Source organism: Nyctereutes procyonoides, unplaced genomic scaffold (assembly GCF_905146905.1).
Source record: "Nyctereutes procyonoides isolate TBG_1078 unplaced genomic scaffold, NYPRO_anot_genome, whole genome shotgun sequence".
Classification (NCBI taxonomy): domain Eukaryota; kingdom Metazoa; phylum Chordata; class Mammalia; order Carnivora; family Canidae; genus Nyctereutes; species Nyctereutes procyonoides.
This window is the reverse complement of record NW_026575144.1, coordinates 11,335,733-11,357,137: the sequence shown is the minus strand read 5'-3', so window position 1 is coordinate 11,357,137 and position 21,405 is coordinate 11,335,733. Positions and strand designations below refer to the sequence as shown.

At 42.1% G+C, this 21,405-nt stretch overlaps 1 protein-coding gene across 1 annotated transcript in view; it reads left to right on the top strand.

The window, feature by feature from the left end:
- Window positions 1–19,665: 19,665 nt before the first annotated feature.
- EGLN1 (egl-9 family hypoxia inducible factor 1) overlaps window positions 19,666–21,405 on the top strand; it is a 58,267-nt gene continuing 56,527 nt past the window's right edge. The window contains exon 1 of the mRNA XM_055308919.1: window positions 19,666–20,791. Within this exon, the coding sequence (XP_055164894.1) occupies window positions 19,796–20,791 (996 nt within the window). The 5' untranslated portion in view covers window positions 19,666–19,795. The remainder of the gene's footprint in view (window positions 20,792–21,405) is intronic.

Sequence of the window (21,405 nt, the reverse complement as noted above, 5' to 3'; positions counted from 1 at the left end):
CTCCATGCAGGGAGCCCGACGTGGGACTCGATCCTGGGTCTCCAGGATCAGGCCCTGGGCTGAAGGCGGCGCTAAACCGCTGAGCCACCGGGGCTGCCCAATATTACATCTTTTTAAAAAAATGTGTTTGCCCTCCAGAATTTTAATCAAACCCCCAGATCTTGATTTTCAAATATTTGGAAGTTTCAAATTTTCTCACTACATCAGAATGTATTTCTTTAAAGAACTGAAGTTTTTGTCCAGATTATTTCCCACATTATTGGCTAGACATTCTTCCTGGACCAATTTTAACTTTGGCTTAATTAGGACTTTAATTAGGAGGAATGTAGCAGGACTTTAATTAGGAGGAATGTTGAGAACCAATGCACTTCTAAACTATCATATAGTCCACTTGTCAAGATGAGGTGTCTTTATTATAGGCAATGGTTTCATGGAATTACTTCTTCTTTACCCTATAGAGGCAGATAATCAAGTTATATCTAAGTTCCTTTAAATTGGTTGATTTTCTCTATGAATTTCTTCAAGTTCTTATGACGTACTTAACAGAATTCTATGTTAGGCTTCTTAGTAAGGCTGAAGATTTTTATTTCCATGGAGTTATTTTTTACTCTAGCAAAATTCCTATTTAGTTAACAAACCAACCTCTCTCTCCCTCTCCCTCTCCCTCTCCTTCTCCTTCTCTTTCTTCCAGACAGGAAAAAAAAATGAAGGGAGTCTCAGGCAGAATAAAGAGCATAACCAGACATAGAAATGAGGAAACTGCACTTATTTGTGGAAGAATCCACATGAGCATAATGGGAGATGTGGCAGGAGCTGACATTGGAAAATCAGAGTGGAGCCAGTGTGGGGAGGGTCCAATATGGTCCAACCTTATGGAGTCTAACTTGTCTTGCTGAATGGACAACCATCTAAGTCTGTTTTTTCACAGGAGCAGTATGTAATTTCTGTGTTGAGAAAACTAATTCTGAACTAGTAGTTTTGGGATGTGGGTAGATAGTGGAAGATAGGTATTGGAAGGATGGATACCAGTCAGGAGATAGCTACAATAATTTAGGGATTGTTGAGTAAGGCCAGTTGTGTTCCAGCTCAAGCAGCATCTTTGAAATACTGAAGGGTATAAAGCTCCAGTGATTCCCATATGAGAGGCCCGACCTACAATGCCAGAGAGGAGGAGGGAGAGGGAGTCATTGGAAAGAATTGGATGTAGACTGAATTCTTGGTAGCCTGACTAGTGCCTGACTGCTCTTCAAGACACTGTCCCAACTGGGGACACCTGGCCGCCTCAGTCAGTAGAGCATATGACTCTTGATCTCAGTGTTGTAAGTTCAAGTCCCACACTGGGTATAGAGATTACTTTAAAAAATAAAATCTTAAGAAAAAAAAAAGACACAATCCTTACTGAATTAGATCTTTCTGACTTTCCTAACTCTTGTTACCAACCATTGCTGCTCTCGTGCACTATTTAGTAAGTCGTGCTTACATTCATGTACCCCTTGTGGATTAACTGGATCTGACTACAAATGCCTTCCCAATATCTGTCAGTGCAGCCCATACACTGCACCAGGTAAAAAAAAGTGGTAATGAAACCACTGGAAGACTGACTGCAGAGCCCTTTCATCACTATGACTGGTAGAGCTTACCCACCTAAACAGATGTGAGAGATAAACATCAAGAAGCCAAAGTTATTCTAACATGTCCATTTCAGGAGCGCCTGGGTGGCTCATATCTAACTCTTGATTTTGGCTCAGGTTCATGACCTCAGAGTCGTGGGATCGAGCCCCACATCAGGCTCTGCACTCAGCTGGGAGTCCGCTGGAAATTCTCTCCCTCCCCATCTGCCCCTCCCCCTGTGTATGTGCATTCTCTCTCTCTCTCTCTCTCTCTCTCTCTCTCTCTCTCTCTCTCTCAATCAATCTTTAACATTTCCATCTCAGACAATGGCATGATTAGCAAAGACTTGAAATGAAAGAGGAGCCTGTGGGGAAAATGAGCCTTTTTTAAAAAATAAGATTTTATTTATTTATTTGCCAGAGAGAGAACATAAGCGGGGGGAGCAGCAGAGAGAGGGGGGAAACAGATTCCCCATTGAACAGGGAGCCCAATGTGGAGCTGGATTCCAGGACCCTGAGGTCATAACCTGAGCTGAAGGCAGATGCTTAACCAAGTGAGCCACCCTGGTGCCCAAATGAGCCTTTTTTAAAAAAAGATTTTATTTTATCTTCAGTAATCTCTACACACAATGCAAGGCTTGAACTTACAACCCCAAGATCAAGAGTTGCACACTCCAGCAACTGAGCCAGCCAGGTGCCCTGAAAATGAGCCTTTTCAAACTTTCAGAGTTTAATGTGCTTGTAGCCTATCAAGGTACAGATCCCTAGTAGATAGCTGGAAGTACTGATATTGTCTTCTCCACTTGGAACACTTAATCTGGAACCAAATACACATATGTCATGTCAGACAGTATGTAAAGGCCTAGCCAGAGGGCTCCTGTCTAAAATACTGACTGAATGTGTCACATCTTCTGTTTTCTGTTAGGGGCTTTCCAGCATTTCAACCTATTAGCTTCCCACTCCACCTCTTGGTATCCCCTTTGGGCACTTGTTTGACCAACCAGTTTGTACTGCCTTCCCTAATTTACAGACTACCCTGTTTAGTTGCCAAATTTATGATCTGTCTCTAAAAATGGTGGTGATTAAATAATGCCTGTCTTATTTGCCTCAAAGGAATTATTGTGAGAAGTAGACCTAAGTAGTTGAAAATTGCTTTAACTGTATGCTTCACATCATAAATAACTGCATGAATTTTTAATACAAGTTAATGATGATCTTTTAGAAGTTTGTCTTTTTTTATTTTTATTTATCTATTCATAAGAGACAGAAAGAGAGAGAGAGAGAGAGAATGAGGCAGAGACACAGGCAGAGGGAGAAGCAGGCTCCACACAGGAAGCCCGATGTGGGACTGGGTCCCAGGACTCCAGGATCATGCCCTGGGCCAAAGGCAGCGCTAAACCACTGAGCTACCCGGGCTGCCCTAGAAGTTTGTCTTAAATCATAATGCCTTCAGCATAATGTTGAATTACTGTGTTTCTGTGCAATGCTATATAAATGAAGTGATGTGACTATATATTTTATTTGCATTTATTTACACTCTGCCTCAATAATTCAAATATGGCTCCATGAACCCATGAATTCATGGTGCCAGGACCAACATGCTGAAAGTCAATAAAGAACATGAGTAGAGGAGAGATAATTATCAGCCCTGATGGGAAAGACAGAATTGAAACTCACTGAGGAGAGGTCATTCCCAGAGGACAGAGAGTACCATACTATGCTTCTGTTTTCACCGATTCCAGGAAACTTTCCCTGGCCATTGCAAAGTAGATTGGATGTGCCTCATCTGCAAACTCCTGGCACTGTACGCACCGTTTTATTTTAACATTCCTAATCTATACTGTGACCATTTGTTGGCCACATGTGCACTTGCCCTTGCCTACATCTCTGATCCATTTTCTATTCCTTTCCCACATTTGTATATTTTCTATTTGTCACTTTAAATGAAACCTATGTGTTTTATGTGTGATAAGCTCAAAGACTATTAGAACTGGAAAGGAAAAAAAAGAACTGGAAAGGAATTTTGGGTTTTTAACTATTTGTATCAGACATATAGCAATGTACAATATTTAGCACCCACCACAGCAATACATAGCACCCATATGTCTGTGTGTGAGTATGTGTGTATGGCTATGGCAATCCTATTTTTATATATTTGATATATATATATAGAGAGAGAGAGAGAAATAGTATGTACAGATAGCTATATAATATTGCACACTGCTACATTTACTATATATATGCCCAGACACACAGCATATGTGTGTATCATGCACTACAGCAATGTATAATGACCTCCAATGCAAGCATCTCCACTTTGTCATAGATGCAACTATAGAGGTAATAACCAAAGGTTAAGTGTTACATAGTGTATGAGGTTCTTTAACAAATGCACCATGATTAATTGTGAGGGAAATCTTAATCACCAGCCACAACCACAACCACAGCTTCTTTGCAATACACATTGTGGCTACCCTCAGGAGATGACTTGCACTTTAACTCCCTCCCCTGCCTCTACTGTCATCCTAACATTTCAAGGAAATTCACAGGTCACTCTGAGACATTCTTTTTATAAGGATTCCTTACACCATTCCTATCAGAAAATACTTTTTTTCTCTCATCTTTCAAAAAAAAAATCCGTTGCTCCATTCCACTACTCCTTTCTTTTTTTAATTTTTTATAGATTTTATTTATTTATTTGACACAGAGAGAGAGAGAACATGCAGCAGAGGGAGAGAGGAAGAGGAACAAGCAGACTCCCCACTGAGTAGGAGCCTAACATGGGACCAGGACTTTGAGATCATGCCCTAAGCCAAAGGCAGATACTTAACCAACTGAGCCACCCAAGCACCTCTCTACTACCCCTTTCAATTACTGCCCCATTTCTGCCCTTTCTAGAATAAAGGTCCTATATTCATAATCAGCAGTTCCATTCTCTCCTGAACTGACTATAATCAGGTGTGGACCCACTCCACTCCTAAACTGCTCACCTGGAGTCATCCATCATCTCCACTTTTTAAGAGCCACTGGCCACTTCCGAAGGCTCATCTTACTCATCATATTAGCAGCATTTGTCATAGTTGGTTACTTTCTCCTCCTTGAATCACTTGCATTTCTTAGCCTGCAGGGCACTGTCTCTCCTGGTCCCTTTCCCATGTTTCTGCCTGCCCTTCTTTAGTCTTCTTTTTTTTCCATATTCCTCCTTATCTCTAACTTGTAAATGTTTGTTCCCCTACCACAGTCCTTGGTCTTCTTCTCTTTCCTATCTATACCCATTCACTTGGTGACCCTTGTTGAATGTCATGGCTTTATATATCATCTATGTGCAAGTGACTCCCAAGTATGTGTCTCCAGCCTGGACCTCTCCCCCAAATTCCAAACCTGTGTTTCCAACTGACTGCTTGAATCACCATCCAGAGCAGTAACACACATTTCAAATTTTGTAGATCTAAAACTGATTTTTCTTTTTCTTTGTTTCTTTTTTTAATGTAATCTCTACTCCCAATGAGGGGCTCAAACTCATGAGTCACATGTTCTACTGAGTCAGGCAGGTGCCCTTAAAACTGATTTTTTGGGACACATGGGTGGCTCAGCGGTTGAGCATCTGCCTTCGGCTCAGGGCATGATCCTGGAATTCTGGGATCAAGTCCTGCATTGGGCTTCCTACCTGGAGCCTGCTTCTCCCTCTGCCTGTGTCTCTCAGAATAAATAAATAAAATCTTTTTTTAAAAAAACTGATTTTTTTATAGCGGCCTTTCTCAAGGGCATCCCCATCAGTTCCTTCTATTTCAGTGAATGGCAACTCCATTCTACCATTGCTCAGTAAAAAAATAGAAACATTGGTGTCATTTGACTTGGATTCATTTCCCTCTCTCCCTCTCATCCTACAGCTGATCTATTAGTAAAGGCTGTCACTTCCACCTTCAAAATAATAAGACCACTTCTCACCAACCCTATTATTACCACCATGGTCCAGGTCTCTACCACCTCTTGTCCAGATGAATACAAAAGCCTTTTCACCATAGTGAAAGGAAAGGAGAAAGTTAAATTAAGGGTCTAAAAAACAGGTTACACCAACACTTTCACCCTCCAACACTACGACAAAATCATTTTTTTTAAAAAACTATACTTCTGGGGGAGCCTACGTGGTGGCTCAGTCTTCCAACTCTTCCTTTGGTTCAGGTCATGAGATTGAGCCCTGTGTGGGGCTCTGCCCTCAGCAGAGACAATCTGTCTATAATTCTCTCCCTCCCACTGCTTGCACTCTCTCTCTCTGAAATAAATAGAAATCTTTATAAAAAATAAAAAATAGAAAAATTTTAAAAAATAGAAAAAATGTACTTCCGTATCTTGGCTGAACTCCATCTCCCAGGAATAGTGAAATATTAAATCAACTCTATACAAAGCAAGTTTAAAAACATGAATACAAAAAAAAAAACCTTTTAGCTGATGAAAATTCTCCTCCCAAACCAACCACAAAGTAGTATACTGTAACAAAAAACTCTATATTGAATTATATATTCTCAAGCATTAAAGACAATTTTTTAAAAAACTACTTTGAATGATAAAGTTCAACACTAAGGATATAAACAAACAAACAAATCCAGGATGAAATGCAATAAGAATTGATCAAACTCAGGAAAGTATTGGATGATAAAGGCATAAGTGTCTAAAAAATAAAACATAAACTATAATGTGCCCAAAGAAGAAGAAATTCAAACAAAAAAATAAAAGAAACATTGAATTCATTGATGGATGAATAGAATATTATTCAGCAATAAAAAATCGAGAAAATTCTACCATTTGCAATACCATGGATGGTCCTTGAAGGCATTATGCTAAATAAAATTAGTCAGACAGAGAAAGACAAATACTTAATAATCTTACTTACATGTGCAATCTAAAACACATATGCACACACGGAACAACCAAACTCATACAAAAGAGATCAGATGTATGGTTACCAGAAGTGGAGGGTAAAGGAAGAGGAATTGCAGGAAGGTGGTCAGAAGGTACAAACTTCGAGTTATAAAATAAATCAGTACTAGGGCTGTAATGTACAACATGATGAGGATAGCTAACTGCTGTATGATATAAAGGACATTTGTTAAAAGTAAATTCTAAGAGCTCTCATCACAAAGAAAAGCGAAGAAACTTTAAAGAAAATGAGTAAAACAACAAGAAAATGAAATGGAGGTAAAGATATTTCAAAAGAAATCAAGAGAATGTGAGGGAATGGAAAACAGACAAACACAAAAAATCAAGGTACACATAGTTGGAATTTCTGAAGAAGAGAAATGAAACAATGGAATAAAACTAGTGTTTAAAAAATTTTTTAGACCTTCCAGAAGTGAATTTAAATATATTTCAATATAAATATTAAAAGGACCCACCACATACATGGGAAAAATGACCTGTTATAATGAACCCTGAGACATGTCTTAGAAAAATCAACAACCTTAAAGACAAAGGAAAAAGCCTCAGAGCCTTCAGGCATAAAAATATATTTACTTTAAAGGTAAGGAAATTAGGCTGGCATTAGACTTCTCAAGAGCAACATACAGAATTTTAAAACTTCAGGGCACCTGGGTGGCTCAGTGGTTGAGTATCTGCCTTCCGCTCAGGTCATGATCCAAGGGTCTGGGATGGAGTCCCACATCAGGCTCCCTGCAGGGAGCCTGCTTCTCCCTCTGCCTGTGTCTCTGCCTCTCTCTGTGTGTCTCTCCCGAATAAATGAATCTTTTAAAAAAATTTTTTTAAGTAACATAAAAACTTTCCAGACAAACACTGAGAAAATTTCTCTCTCCCCCACCCCCCCGCACATTTTTTTTTGTCCCAGACTTACACAGAGGAAATATTTATGGAAGCTTATTGTGCTTAAGAAAAATTATACCACAAAACATCACTCTATCAAAAGAAGAAAAACAAAAAGACAGAGGAAGTAAAGGGGCAGAGGAAAGGAGAGGAATAGTAGAAAAGAGGAGGTAGAGGAGAAAGAAAGGAAGGCGGGAGAAGCAGAACCAAGAGCAGAATAAGCAAGTAGAGAAGCAAAACAAGCAAAAGCAGAGAGAGCCTCTCTTTTTTGTAAATAAATGGGCCATGTGCATATTTTTATGTATTTCCTACAGATAGTTTGACTCCACAATAGCAGAGCTGAGTAGTTGTGACAGAGACCAGTTTACTAACTGGCTCTACAGAAAATGTTTGCTAAACTCTTGTTTATATGTCTCAAATAGAGATTATCAGACTGGATATAAAAGCAAGATTCAACTATATACTATCCCCAGGAAATATGCTTAAAACACAGAGACATAAGTAAAAGGATGAAAATGATATATCATGCAAACATTAATTGTAAGATAGTTAAAGTGACTATATTAATAGCGAAGTAAACATTGGAATAAGTAAAATTAACATGAATAAAGAGGGGTATTTCCTAAAGATAAAGGGATCAACTCACTAAGAAATAACCATTTCAATTGTGTATTTAATCACAGAACATCAAAATATAAAAGCAAAATGTCTTAGACCAGAGAGGAGAAAAAAAAAAACATGTAACTATAGCTGGCGATTTCAACACTCCTTTCTCAACAACTGATAATACACAGAAAATAAGTAAGAATATAGAAAAATTGAACCCTGTCAACCAACTTGACCTAACTAGCTTGTATAGAACACACCACTCAGCACAGTGGAAGATAGTTTCTTTTCAAGCACCATCGACCATTTACCAGAACAAACCATTTGCTGGGTCATAAAATAAATCTCGATAAATTGAAAAACAATTGAAATAATAAAGAATATGTTTCCATCCAAAACAGGATTAAATTAGAAATCAATGGCAGAAAGATACCTGGAAATGCCAAACATTTAAAAATTCATACACACACACACACACACACACACACACACAGAAAACTTTAAAAAATAACCCATTTCTAAGTAGCCATGAGTCAAAAAAGAAATCACAAGGGATATTATCTCAAAATACATCTTATTGAATGAAAATGAAAATACAATGTATCAATGTATATGGATTGCAACAAATATAATATTTATAGGGGAATTTATACCTTTAGAGTGTTCATATTACAAAAGAAGTAAGTCTAAACATGTTCCCAAGTTTCCACCTTAACAGACCAGAAAAAGACAGTTAAATCCAGAATGAATTGAAAAAGTAAATTATTCAGATAATAGCAGAATCAGGAATAGAAAATAAACAATAAAGAAAAATCAATGAAACCAAAATTGTTTTCTTAAGATCAACAAATTTGACAAAACATTAATTAGCTAAATGAGTCAGGAGAAAAAGAAAATAAAATTATCAATGTAAAGAAACTACCTAAATATTCAAACACAGAAGACTGGTTGAATACACGATAGTATATTCACATGATGAGTATCTGTGCAGTTGAAAGCAAAAAAATGAGAATGGTCTCTGGGGAAGAAATGTGCAGTGGTTTCCAGAATATATTAAGTAAAATAAATGAAATGCAAATCAGCACATGTAATATGCTACCTTTTATATAAGAGAAGAGGAAGTTTAAAAATATACATAAATCTGCTTATAAAGAAACTTATAAATTTGTAAATTTATTATATTTATAATTGCTTTTTTCTTTAAATATTTTATTTATTTTTTTATGAGAAACACAGAGAGAGAAGCAGAAACATAGGCAGAGGGAGAAGTAGGCTTCCTGCAGGGAGCCCAATTTGGAACTTGATCCCAGGATCCTGGGATCACACAGACTACCACTGAGCTACCCAGGTATCCCTATAGATTTCTTTAGAGAAAGAAATACAAGAGAAATTACAACTGATACCACAAAAATACAAAGGATTATGATACACTACAATAAATAAATATATGCCAACAAACTGGATAAACTAGAAGAAATGCATAAATTCCTAGAAACATAGAGTCTAACAACAATGGATCACGATGAAATAGAAAATCTAAACTGACCAATGTTTCACTCACATGTGGAATATAAGAAACAGTGCAAAGGATCATAGGGGAAGGGAGGGAAAACTGAATGGGAAGTAACCAGAGAGGGAGACAAACTATGAAAGACTCTTAACTCTAGGAAACAAACTGATGGTTACTGGAGGGGAGAGGAGTGGGGGGATGGGGTAACTGGATGATGGGCATTAAGGAGGGCATATGATGTGATGAGCACTGGGTATTATATGCATCTGATGAATTACTGAACTCTACATCTGAAACTAATGATGTACTATACATTGGCTAGTTGAATTTAAATTTTAAAAATAAATTAAAAATAAATAAATCGACCAAGAGGTGTAAGAGGGTTGAATCTGCAATCAAAAAACTTCTCAACACAGAAGCCTAGGACCAGGCTAATTCTACCAAGAAGAATTAATGTCATTGCTTCTCAAACTCTTCCAAAAAATTGAAGAAGAAGAACACTCCCAAACTCATTTTATGAGGATACCATTACCCTGATACCAAATTCAAGACACTGCAAGAAAAAAAATTAGAGGCCTGATGAATGTAGACGTAAAAATTCTCAACAAAATTTCAGCAAACTGAATTCAACAGCACATTAAAAGGGTCATTTCACCATGAGCATGTGGGATTTATTCCTGAGATGCAGGCTATTTCAATACCTGCAAATCAATGTGATATGCCATTAACAAAATGAATGATAAAAATCATATGATCATCTCAATAAATGCAGAAAAAGCATTTGGCAAAATACATTCTTTCATGATAAAAACACTGAACAAATTGGATTTAGAAGAAATAAATGTTCCTCAGCATAATAAAGACCCATATATAACAGGCCCACGGTGAAACTCAATAGTGAAAGTTAAAATCTTTTCCTCTAAAATGAAGAACAAGACAAGGGTGCCCACTTTTACCACTTATCCAAAACAGTATTAGATGTCCTAGCCCGAGCAAGTAGGCAAGGAAAAGAAAAGTCATCCATATCAGAAAGAAACAATTAGTTATCTCTGTTCACAGATGGTGTGGTCTTATATATAGAAACCTTAATGCCCCCACTAAAAACTGTCAGAACTAAGAAATGAATTCAAGTGAAGTTGTACAATAAGAATAAAAAATCAACATACAGAAATCGGCTGCATTTCTTTAAATTAACAATGAACTATATGAAAGAAATTAAGAAAACAATTCCATTTAAAATTGCATGAAAAATAATACTTTGGAATAAATTTAACCACAGAAATGAAAGGCCTGTACACTGAAAACTATAAGACATAAGACATTGATGAAAGAGATCAAAGACGACACAAATAAATGGACAGATATCCCACATTCTTGGATTGGAAGAATTCATATGGTGAAACTGTCCATACTACCCAAAGCAATCCTCAGATTCAAGAAATCTCAATCAAAATTCCAGTAGCATTTATTTTCACGAAATAAAACAAACAACTCTAAAATGTATATGTAATCACAAAAGACCCCAAATAGCCAAAGCAATCCAGAGAAAGAACAAAGTTGGAGGCATTACAATACCTGATTTCATGCTATATTATCAAGCTTTAGCAATCAAAACAGTATGGTACTGGCATAAAAACAGGCACATTTATCAGTGAAATGAAATAGAGAGTCCAGAAATAAACCCCTACACATATGGTCAATTGATTTTTGATAAGGGAGCCAAAAATACACAATGGGGAAAGGACAGCCTCTTGAATAAATGATGTTGGGAAAACCGACAGCCAAAAACAAAATAATGAAATCAGACCGCTGTCTTACAACACTCACAAAAATTAACTCAAATGGATCAAAGATGTCAATGTAAGACCTGAAATCACAAAGCTCCTAGAAAAAAACATAGGAAAAAAGCAATTTCCTGGATATCACATGTAAAGCACGAGCATCAAATGCAAAAATAGACAGCACCTAAAAAGCTTCTGCGCGGCAAAAGAAACAACAGAGTGAAAAGGCAGGATGCCTGGGTGGCTCAGTGGTTGAGCATCTGCCTTCAGCTCAGGTTTTGATCCTGGGGTCCTGGGATTGAGTCCTGCAGGAAGCCTGCTTCTACCTCTGCCTATGTCTCTGCCTCTCATGAATAAATAAATAAAATCTTAAAAAAAAAAAACAGTGAAAAGGCAACCTATGGAATGGAAGAAAATATGTGCAAACTATATCTCTGATAAGTTAATATCAGAGATAATATCCACAATATAAAAGGAACTCCTACAACTTAAGAGCAAAAAACCCCAAATAATCCAATTTAAAAATGGACAAAGGACTTGAAACATTTCTCCAAAGAAGATATATAAATGGCCAACAGGTACATGAAAAGAGTACGACATCCCGAATCATCAGGGAAATGAAAAAGCAAAGCCACAATGAGTTATCACTTCATACCTGTTAGGATAGCTGTCATTTAAAAAATGCAATTTTCCCTTCTTTGACTCCCCCATATTAATTTGCATTTATCTCCCTTACGGAACTTATACTTTGCCAGGGGATTATAAATCAGATCCTCTACTTTAAGTCCATATCCTGTCCCTGGTGATCTTGGAAACTATATAAATGTAAAGCAGAGGTGGTAATACCTACCACAGAGGTTTACTGTAAAGGGTAAATTAGATGAGGCATGAAAAGAATCTAGAACAATGTCTGGCTATATGCTATATACTACATAATTAAAGGCAATTATTCCAAACAGAAAAAAATCAATCCCCTGAAAATTGAAAACAGAATTGAAACTAAACTAACTACATCTCAAGTTGATAGCACAGTCATATAGAGAAAATAATTAGACCAGGTGACTTTAAATCACGCTGTTTTGACTATCTGCCCCTATTGGGATATATTACTAGACAAAGAGAATATAGAATAAACTCTTAAGTAGGATAAAGCAGATAAGTCATTTGTAAATGTCATCGGGAAAAAAAAACCTTTCATGTGAGAAAATAAAACACAAATACAAAATCAAATTAAGAGAAAACCCTATAATGTTAGATTTGAACTGGAATATAGCATGAATTCAAGAATTTTTTTCTCTTGGAATAAAAAGCAGGATGAGTCTGGTACATCTTATACCAGAAGGCAAGAAAATTGTCAAGGATTAATGTGAACATATCTAAAGTACACAGGAACCAACCTGAATAATTTGTACTGGCCAAAATATTTAAGCATCAAAAATAATAACTAAGATGATTAAGATGATTCAAATATATGAAAATCCATACGTTCACAATTTTTTAGAAGGCCTTATAGTCACAACTAAAGTAGCAAGAGCACCAGTTCACTATTCTAAAAATTGTTTTAAACAAGTGCTATCTTTCATCTACAAATTGTGTTTCAAGGTAACAAAACGGTTGATGATAAGAAGTTCTCTATGGTAGCATTCCAGCTGGTAAATTAAAAAAAAATGATAAAACTCTTTATTGTGCAACTTCTAATAAAATATTGGATCACAATCATCAGTTGACGCTAAAACAATCAGGTGAAAGGTTGATGAAAAACGTTATAATACAGGAATCAAGCTGATACCACTTGACCCCATGAGCAATATTTCATCATGAAATATGAAACTATAACATTATGTGCCTCAAGATGTGATGCATTAAGAAGTATACTGTAAGTACTATGAAATTCTCTTATCCAAAACATAGAACTGAATTTAAAAATTTTAGATCTAATTACCTATCTACAGAAATAAGAGGAATATCTTCAGAAAGGAATCGGCTAAATACAGAAAATGTAATATATCATTTTTCCAGTAAATCAGTGCTATAAAAACAAGAGTGGGGTACTAGTAAAATTGAGTAACCAAGTGCTAGGTATGAACCTTGTTTAGATTTTTTTTAAAGATTTATTTATTTATTTATGATAGAGAGAGAGAGAGAGAGAGAGGCAGAGACACAGGCAGAGGGAGAAGCAGGCTCCATGCCCATGCCGGGAGCCCAATGCAGAACTCAATCCCAGGTCTCCAGGATTGCACCCTGGGCCAAAGGCAGGCGCCAAACTGCTGAGCCACCCAGGGATCCCTGATCTTGAGTAGAATAAAGTAACTGTAAAGAGAATCTCTAAGACAATCAGAAAAGTTTTAGCACTTGATGGATGATGGACAGTGTTGAAATTTTCTTAATTTTGTATATGTGATAATGGCATTGTGGATATGGTTTTATTTTAAGTCCTTATAAGACATGCATATTGAAGTTGGGATATGCTTTATGGTATTTCAGCCAAAAAAAAGGGGGACAAATTTGGAGACTACTATGAATTATACGCCAACAAGTTGGACAACCTAGAAGAAATGAATAAATTCCTAGTAACAGACCACTTACTAAGACTGAATCATGAAAAATAGATATTGTGACTATATATAGCAGAATATTATTCATCCATACAAAAGAAGGAAATTGTGCCATGTGTGACAATAATGGTTGGATCTTCAGTGCATTATTCTAAGTGAAATAAGTCAGACAGAAAGACAAATAGTGTATGTTATCACTTATATGTGGAATTTAAGTTTTAAAAAACCCGCTAAGCTCATAGATGCAGAGAATAGATTGGTTATTCCTAGAGGTGGGGGTTGGTGGGGTGCGCAAAATGGGTGAAGGTGGTCAAAAGGTACAAGCTTCCAGTTGAAAGATAAATAAATCTTGGGGTGTAATGCACTGTGTGGTGACTGTAGTTAATACTCTGTTATATATCGGAAAGTTGCTAAAAGAGTAGATCTTAAAAGCTTTTATCACAAGAAAAAAATTTAACTATATGAGGTGATAGATGTTTTAAACTTATTGTAGTGATCATTTCACGATATATATACATGTGTTAAATCATTATGTTGTTCACAAGGTTCTATGTCAATTATATCTCAATAAAAATAAATTTTAAATAAGGCAAAATGGGGGCAGGACTAGGCTACGAAAATGTTGATAATTATTGAACTAATCGAGGTTGAGGTTGATTATACGATTATTTTTATGTATGTTTACATTTTTTTTCACACAAAACAATATTACAGAAGAAGTTATTTAGCTGTCTCCGGTCTGTGTTGGTATAAGTTACTTACTGGGAATACACTAAATGTCAGTTCAATGTTAAGTAATGTTTGTTGGGAGGGAAAAATGCCCTCATTGTGTAATTACATTAACACATAAGATATAGTATTCCATTTCTGTGAGTAATAAAAAAATTCACGGTAGTGAGGGTGTGCCTGGGTGGCTTAGTCGGTTAAGCATCTGTCTTTGGCTCAGCTCATGATCCCAGGATCCTGGGATTGAGCCTCACATGGGGCTGTCTGCTCAGCAGGGAGCCTGCTTCTCCCTCTCCCTCCACCTCCACCCCCAGCTTGTGCTCCCTCTCTCTCTCACTCTATCTCAAATAAATAAATAATTTTAAAAACTCACGAGAGTGAGAAATGGTTTAAAGTTTTATGTTATAATTCTTGAGATGAGGTGATCAACTTTTAACTGGATTGCTGAATAAAAGCTGATAGGGACGCCTGGGTGGCTCAGCATTTGAGTGTCTGCCTTTGGTTCAGGGCGTGATCCTGGAGACCTGAGATCGAGTCCCATGTCGGGCTCCCTGCATGGAGCCTACTTCTCCCTCTGCCTGTGTCCCTGCCTCTCTCTCTCTCTCTTCTCTCTCTCTGTGTGTGTGTGTGTGTGTGTCCCATGAATAAATAAATAAAATCCTTCAAGAAAATAATAAGCTGATAAAGTTGGGTAATAGATAAATTTTCCTGAATATATATAAAAAGTCTTTGAAATACGTCACTTTCTAAAGAATCCTTAGCAGACAGCAGAGCTGGCTCTGCGCACGTGGGGAAGCACACAGCTTATGTGTGCATCTGGCAGAAACCCCAGTACAGAGAAGAGCAGGTGCTATTTCCCAACGACACCTATTTGTGCGCGTCCCAAAACTATAGTTAGAAAATGGCTCAGATTTTCAGTCGCTTTCCCAGAACTCAAAGATCGTCTTCCTGTTTATCTTGGTGGGATGCCTATGTTATACTTGTGATTTTTCTGTTCTCTGTGACATATTAAAACAAGATCGTCACAGATGGGGAAACAAGAGGTCATTAGTTAACAATCAGATGTTTGATTTTTATTTCCTGAACAGCAAAGATACTCTCTTGTGAATTTTTAACAGATTTTTAGAGGAGAAATGGGTCTAGTCCCCAGAAGGAAAGTTGTTCCTTGGGCTTTCCTCAAGAGTCAACACAGCCATTTTTAAATCATTTCCTCACTTAACTCTGTCCTGGGCGTTCACTCTCAGGTTCGTCTCAGTCTTAGTAAGTCTCTTGTCAGTTTGTGGTGGTTGCTGCTTTATAGTCTACGTAATAAACATTGCCAGAAGATTGAAGGGAAGCCAGATTGGTTAGCTTTGGCTCAAGCCAGTGTAGTATGGAGATGGCAGCACTTTTATTTCAATTCATCCTTGGGTTTCTAGAACAGTTGATCTGGATTAGGTTGGGTGCAGGAAAAAACTTGTTATAATTCCCAGCTTTGGGAGACACAAGCCTTTGTTCTCCCCAGAGTATTAGGTAACACTCCTAATGCTACTAATCATATAATCCTGAGAATTGGGAGGGACATTCATTCATTGCCTTACTTTTGTTTCATCCTCTGTAAATGAGCATACTAAGAGTACCCACCTCCTAGTGTTTTTATGAGGATTAAAGGAATATTTGTAAGATGCTTAGAACAGAGACTGATGTAATAGTAAGCACTATATAAATATTTATAAGATGAACTCCTACATGACAATGTAAATCTTCTTTGTAATATCTGAATAACTAGTAACTGCTACAATGCTGGTAGAGTTCCAGAATCTTGTTGGTGAACTTTATCAGTGACTTCTGCATTGCCAGCAGATGGTTAGTGAAACCTCACGGACTTGTAATTAGTACACAGATTGCTGAGCCTGAATAAATGAAAATCCAAAAACTGAATCTTTTGAAATAGTTGAAATAATATTTGATATTTGCTCTGTTCATGACAATTTTGGAAGTGTTGTATTTGACTGATTAAGTATTTTCAAGGCATACGTGTTCAGTTTGTGATTTTGTATACTTAATTGGAAAAGAAAGCTAATGAAGATTGTCATATGGACATCTGTTCTTTTAACTAGGTATCAATGAGGGACGCCTGGGTGGCTCAGGGGTTGAGGGGCTCTCTTCAGCTCAGGTGGTGATCCTGGAATCCTGGGAGGAGTCTTGAGTGAGGCTCCCTGCAGAGAACCCTCTTCTCTGCCTCTCTGTGTCTCTCGAGAATGAATAAATCAAAAAGAAAAAAAAAACTAGGTATCAATGAAAATACAATGAAAAGAGCATACAGAGATGTAAACACACTTGTTTGCACACCCATAGACCTTAATAGCAATTTTTTTAAAGATTTATTTATTTATTTATTTATTTATTTATTTATTTATGATAGACACAGAGAGAGAGAGACAGAGAGAGAGAGAGAGGGAGAGAGGGAGAGAGAGAGAGAGAGGCAGAGACACAGGCAGAGGGAGAAGCAGGCTCCATGCCCGGAGCCCGATGCAGGATTGTGCCCTGGGCCAAAGGCAGGCGCCAAACCGCTGAGCCACCCGGGGATCCCCTAAATAGCAATTTTTAACAAAATTGTTGGACTACTTTTAGTACCCACAAATAACTATGAAAAATCAAGTGTTTGTGGAATGAGTATTCCCCAGTAATGTTCCTGCCACTGAGAATAGTTAAGAATCGTTTATAATTACTAGAGCAAAAGGAGGCTAAGAAATATTCGATTTTGCTTGTATTGGAATTATACTTATGTAATTTACGTATATCAAAAATGTTTTAAAGTTTGCCTTTTTAAGCCATTGAATAGCTTCTTTACAGTTTTTAAGAATTTAACTAATTTGCTTGGAATCTTGCTTGGCGCAAAAGGCAGACCTGGCCACTCCATTTTCTTTGTTCCCATCCAATCCTATCCATCACTCTCTTAGGAAACTCTGTCCAAATTCTAGGTTGTCATTATTTGTTTATAGGTCTACCTGCCCCCCCCCACCACACACACACACTGGACTATATATACACCTGCCAAATGTACATAGTATAACTCGTTCATTTGTGTGCCAAGGGCAGTGTGGCATGCAGCATGTTTCTAACACCTTTGTTGAAGAGCCTAATTAGCAGTATCTGAAACAATATTTTACCGTATTTAATAAGGCTCTGGGAAAGTTGGATACACAACTGAGATTGATCCAGATCTTGATTCTTTCCAGAAAGTTGGACTTTAAGTTTGGTTTGGAATTTGAAGCTGTCAGTATAACGTTTACCTCAGTCTCCCAAAGTCCAAGCTAATTGGAATTACTGTCCTGTTTCACCAGACTGGATCCCCGGGATACTGTTTATTCATATACAAGAATTCTGTGACACTTTCCTGCATGGTCGATGAAAAGCTGTGATGTTTTTGATTCAGGCCAGTTTTGTTTTTTTGTTTTTTTTTTTTTTAAAAAAACCTATAAAGTCGTTTATAATTATTCCTTATATTCTTCTGCCTTGGACCCACACCTTTCAACTCTTATGTGTCAGGCTTAGAGGCTGTATCATCTCAAGGGCCAATGAAGTCACTTTCCACCTATTCAGATGCGCAAGCCTAGCACAGCGTTTTCCACATTAGCAGGTGTTCAATGAAAATCGTGAAAACCTAAATGGCAGCTCTTTTTATTCTCGGAATCAAATCTTTGGCTTATTTCTGACAAGGTTTTTATGTCTTACAAAACAATGAATCGTATTCATCCGCGTAGAAGGTTCTACCGAGATTTCTTTTTAATCTAAAAAGTCGTGAATGTGGTGGTTCTCATGGACTACCAGAATCCAGTTCTCAGAAGTGAAACCCATCTGTTGGGGTTTAAGTGCTTGAGTGCGGGTATCGGAGCCAGCGTTGATGAACTTGAACTTGGTAGCCAAAAATTTCTTCGGAGGGTTCGACACTCACTCAGCAAGACTTCATGGGGCCTAGAAAATGTTTCGTTGTTGTTCTTGTTGTTGTTGTTGTTCTGAATAAAATTCCAGCGCCCGTAAATGTGGCTCGAACGGGGCACAGGGGCTTCGACGAACACCGCGGCAGCTGACTTTTGTTCTTAACCACCGCAGGCCTCGACACAGGGGCTGCGTTGGTGGAGTCCGACGGAGCCTAGTCCCTGGCTTCAGTCCCAGTCCTGCGCGACCCTGGGCAAGTGACTCGACTTCTCTGGATTTCCGTTTCCTCCAGCGCGAAGAAAGCCAGGGCTGCGGGAGCCACCTCGCAGCGCAGGCGGGGGCGCGCCCGGGCACGGCGGCGGCGGGTCCGCCACCAGCAGCAGCAGCAGCAGCAGCAGCGGCGGCGGCAGCCATCTTCCGGGCCCGCTGGCGCTGGCGCTGGCGCCGCCGCTGCCGCTGCCGCGCGGCCGCTCTCCCCCAGCAGGTGTAGGCGCCGGCCGCCCCGCCCCGCCCCGCCCCGCCCTTCCGTCCTCGCGGGCCTGCCCCTCGGCGTCCCCGCGCGGGCCGCGGCAGGCGGCGGCAGGCGGCGGCAGGCGGCGGCAGGCGGCGGCGCGCGGCCTCCGGGTCCCGGGCCCGCCCCGGGCGGAGCCCGCGGAGGGGCGGGGGCGGGGGCGGGGGCAGGGCGCCGCCGCCCCCGGCTCCCAGGCCCAGCCCCGCCGAGTGCGGGCGAGCGGAGGCGGCCCCGGCGCCGCCCGCGCCGGAGCGTGTGCGCGCGGCCACCGCCCCCTCGGCCCTCCCCCGGCCCTCCCCCCGGCCCCTCCGCCCTCGCGCGCCGCCCGCCCGCCCGGGTCGCAGCGGGGCCGTGGTGTACGTGCAGAGCGCGCAGAGCGAGTGGCGCCCGCACGCCCCGCGCTCCTGCACAGGCCCCGCGCGGCAGCCGCGGGCGTTGAGGCGGCGGCGGCCGAGGCGGCGGCGGCCGAGGCGGCGGGGCCCGCGCGCCGGGGCCCGCGTGCCCGAGCGGAGGTCGCCGTGCGCGGCGCGGGCCGCGGTCCCTCGGCTCGCGGCAGCGATGAGGCGCTGAGGCGGCCGCCGGCGCCGCGCGGCCGGCCCCGAGGACGAGGAAGCGGCCGGGCCGAGGGCGCGGGGCGCCGGCCTCGGTCGGGCGGGGAGCGGCGGGCGCATGACGCAGTGACGGCCTCTGCCGCGGCGCCCGCTCCCCGGCCCCGGGCGAGGCCCTCCGGCCGCCCCCCGTCCCGCTCGGCCTCCGCCGCCATGGCGAATGACAGCGGCGGGCCCGGCGGGCCGGGGCCGAGCGAGCGAGACCGGCAGTACTGCGAGCTGTGCGGGAAGATGGAGAACCTGCTGCGCTGCAGCCGCTGCCGCAGCTCCTTCTACTGCAGCAAGGAGCACCAGCGCCAGGACTGGAAGAAGCACAAGCTCGTGTGCCAGGGCGGCGAAGGCGCCCCGGGCCCCGGAGCGGGCCAGCAGCGGCCGCCCGGCCCCCCGCCCGCCGCCGCCGCCGCCGCCGCCGCCGCCCCCGCGCCGCCGCCCAGGGCCGGCGGGGCCCGGGAGGCCAGGGAGGCCAGGGAGGCCCGGGAGGCCCGGGAGGCCAGGAAGGCAGCGCCGCGCCGGGACAGCGCCGCCGCCGCCGCCGCCGCCGCCGCCGCCGCCGCCGCCGAGAGTGCGGGCCCGCGGGCCGCCGGGGACGCGGCCAAGGCAAAGGCCAAGCCCGCGGCCGACCCCGCGGCGGCCGCGTCCCCGCCTCGCGCGGCTGCGGGCGGCCCCGGCCCGGCGGCGGCGGCGGCGGCGGCGGCGGCCGAGGCGGAGCCCGCGAAGGAGGAGGACCCCGAGAAGACGAACCTGTGCCCGCCGAGCGGCGCGCCGGGCGAGGGGCTGAGCCCCGGCGGCGGCCTGCGGCCCAACGGGCAGACGAAGCCGCTGCCGGCGCTGAAGCTGGCGCTGGAGTACATCGTGCCGTGCATGAACAAGCACGGCATCTGCGTGGTGGACGACTTCCTGGGCAAGGAGACCGGCCAGCAGATCGGCGACGAGGTGCGCGCCCTGCACGACACCGGCAAGTTCACGGACGGCCAGCTGGTCAGCCAGAAGAGCGACTCGTCCAAGGACATCCGGGGCGACAAGATCACCTGGATCGAGGGCAAGGAGCCCGGCTGCGAGACCATCGGGCTGCTCATGAGCAGCATGGACGACCTGATCCGCCACTGTAACGGGAAGCTGGGCAACTACAAAATCAATGGCCGGACGAAAGTGAGTGAGTGGGTGCTAGGGGGCTGCGCCGGGCACCGCTCGCCGGGAGGCCCTCCCCGCCTGGGGCCGCCTGGGGCCGCCTGGGGCCGCCTGGGGCCGCCTGGGGCCGGGAGCGGGGTTGCTCTTTGTAAAAGCGGGTTTCCTCTGGTGTGGCACCCCTTCGGGAGGACGGATGGAATCCGCAGATAAGTGTTCCTCTAGGCAGCCCCTTTATCCGCGCCCGCTGTTTTTCACTTACTGCCCGTCTACAAGCGTCTCGGATTGCATGGTTTTGTAGCTAAGCCTAGGACCCTTCCTTGCACTTCGCTCCCCCCCACCCCCACCCCCACCCCCTTCTCCCATTTTGCCTTTTCCAGTGCACTGTTCGTCAATTCAGACATTACTGGAGCGTTAGCCTCCCGGTTGGGGCTATTAGACCAGTAGAACCCAAAGCAAGTGCAGGTTCTGCATCTGCCTCGTGTTTGCATGTACCCCTAAATTCTCTGTATGGTGTCGGAGGTGCTCATCAGATCTGGTTTACAGAGTGGAATGCTGTTTGGTTTAAGACTCTGCCAGCCTGACCGCGAAAAGGTGAATTTGAAGCAAGTATGTACATAGTCAGAAAGACTCCTCGC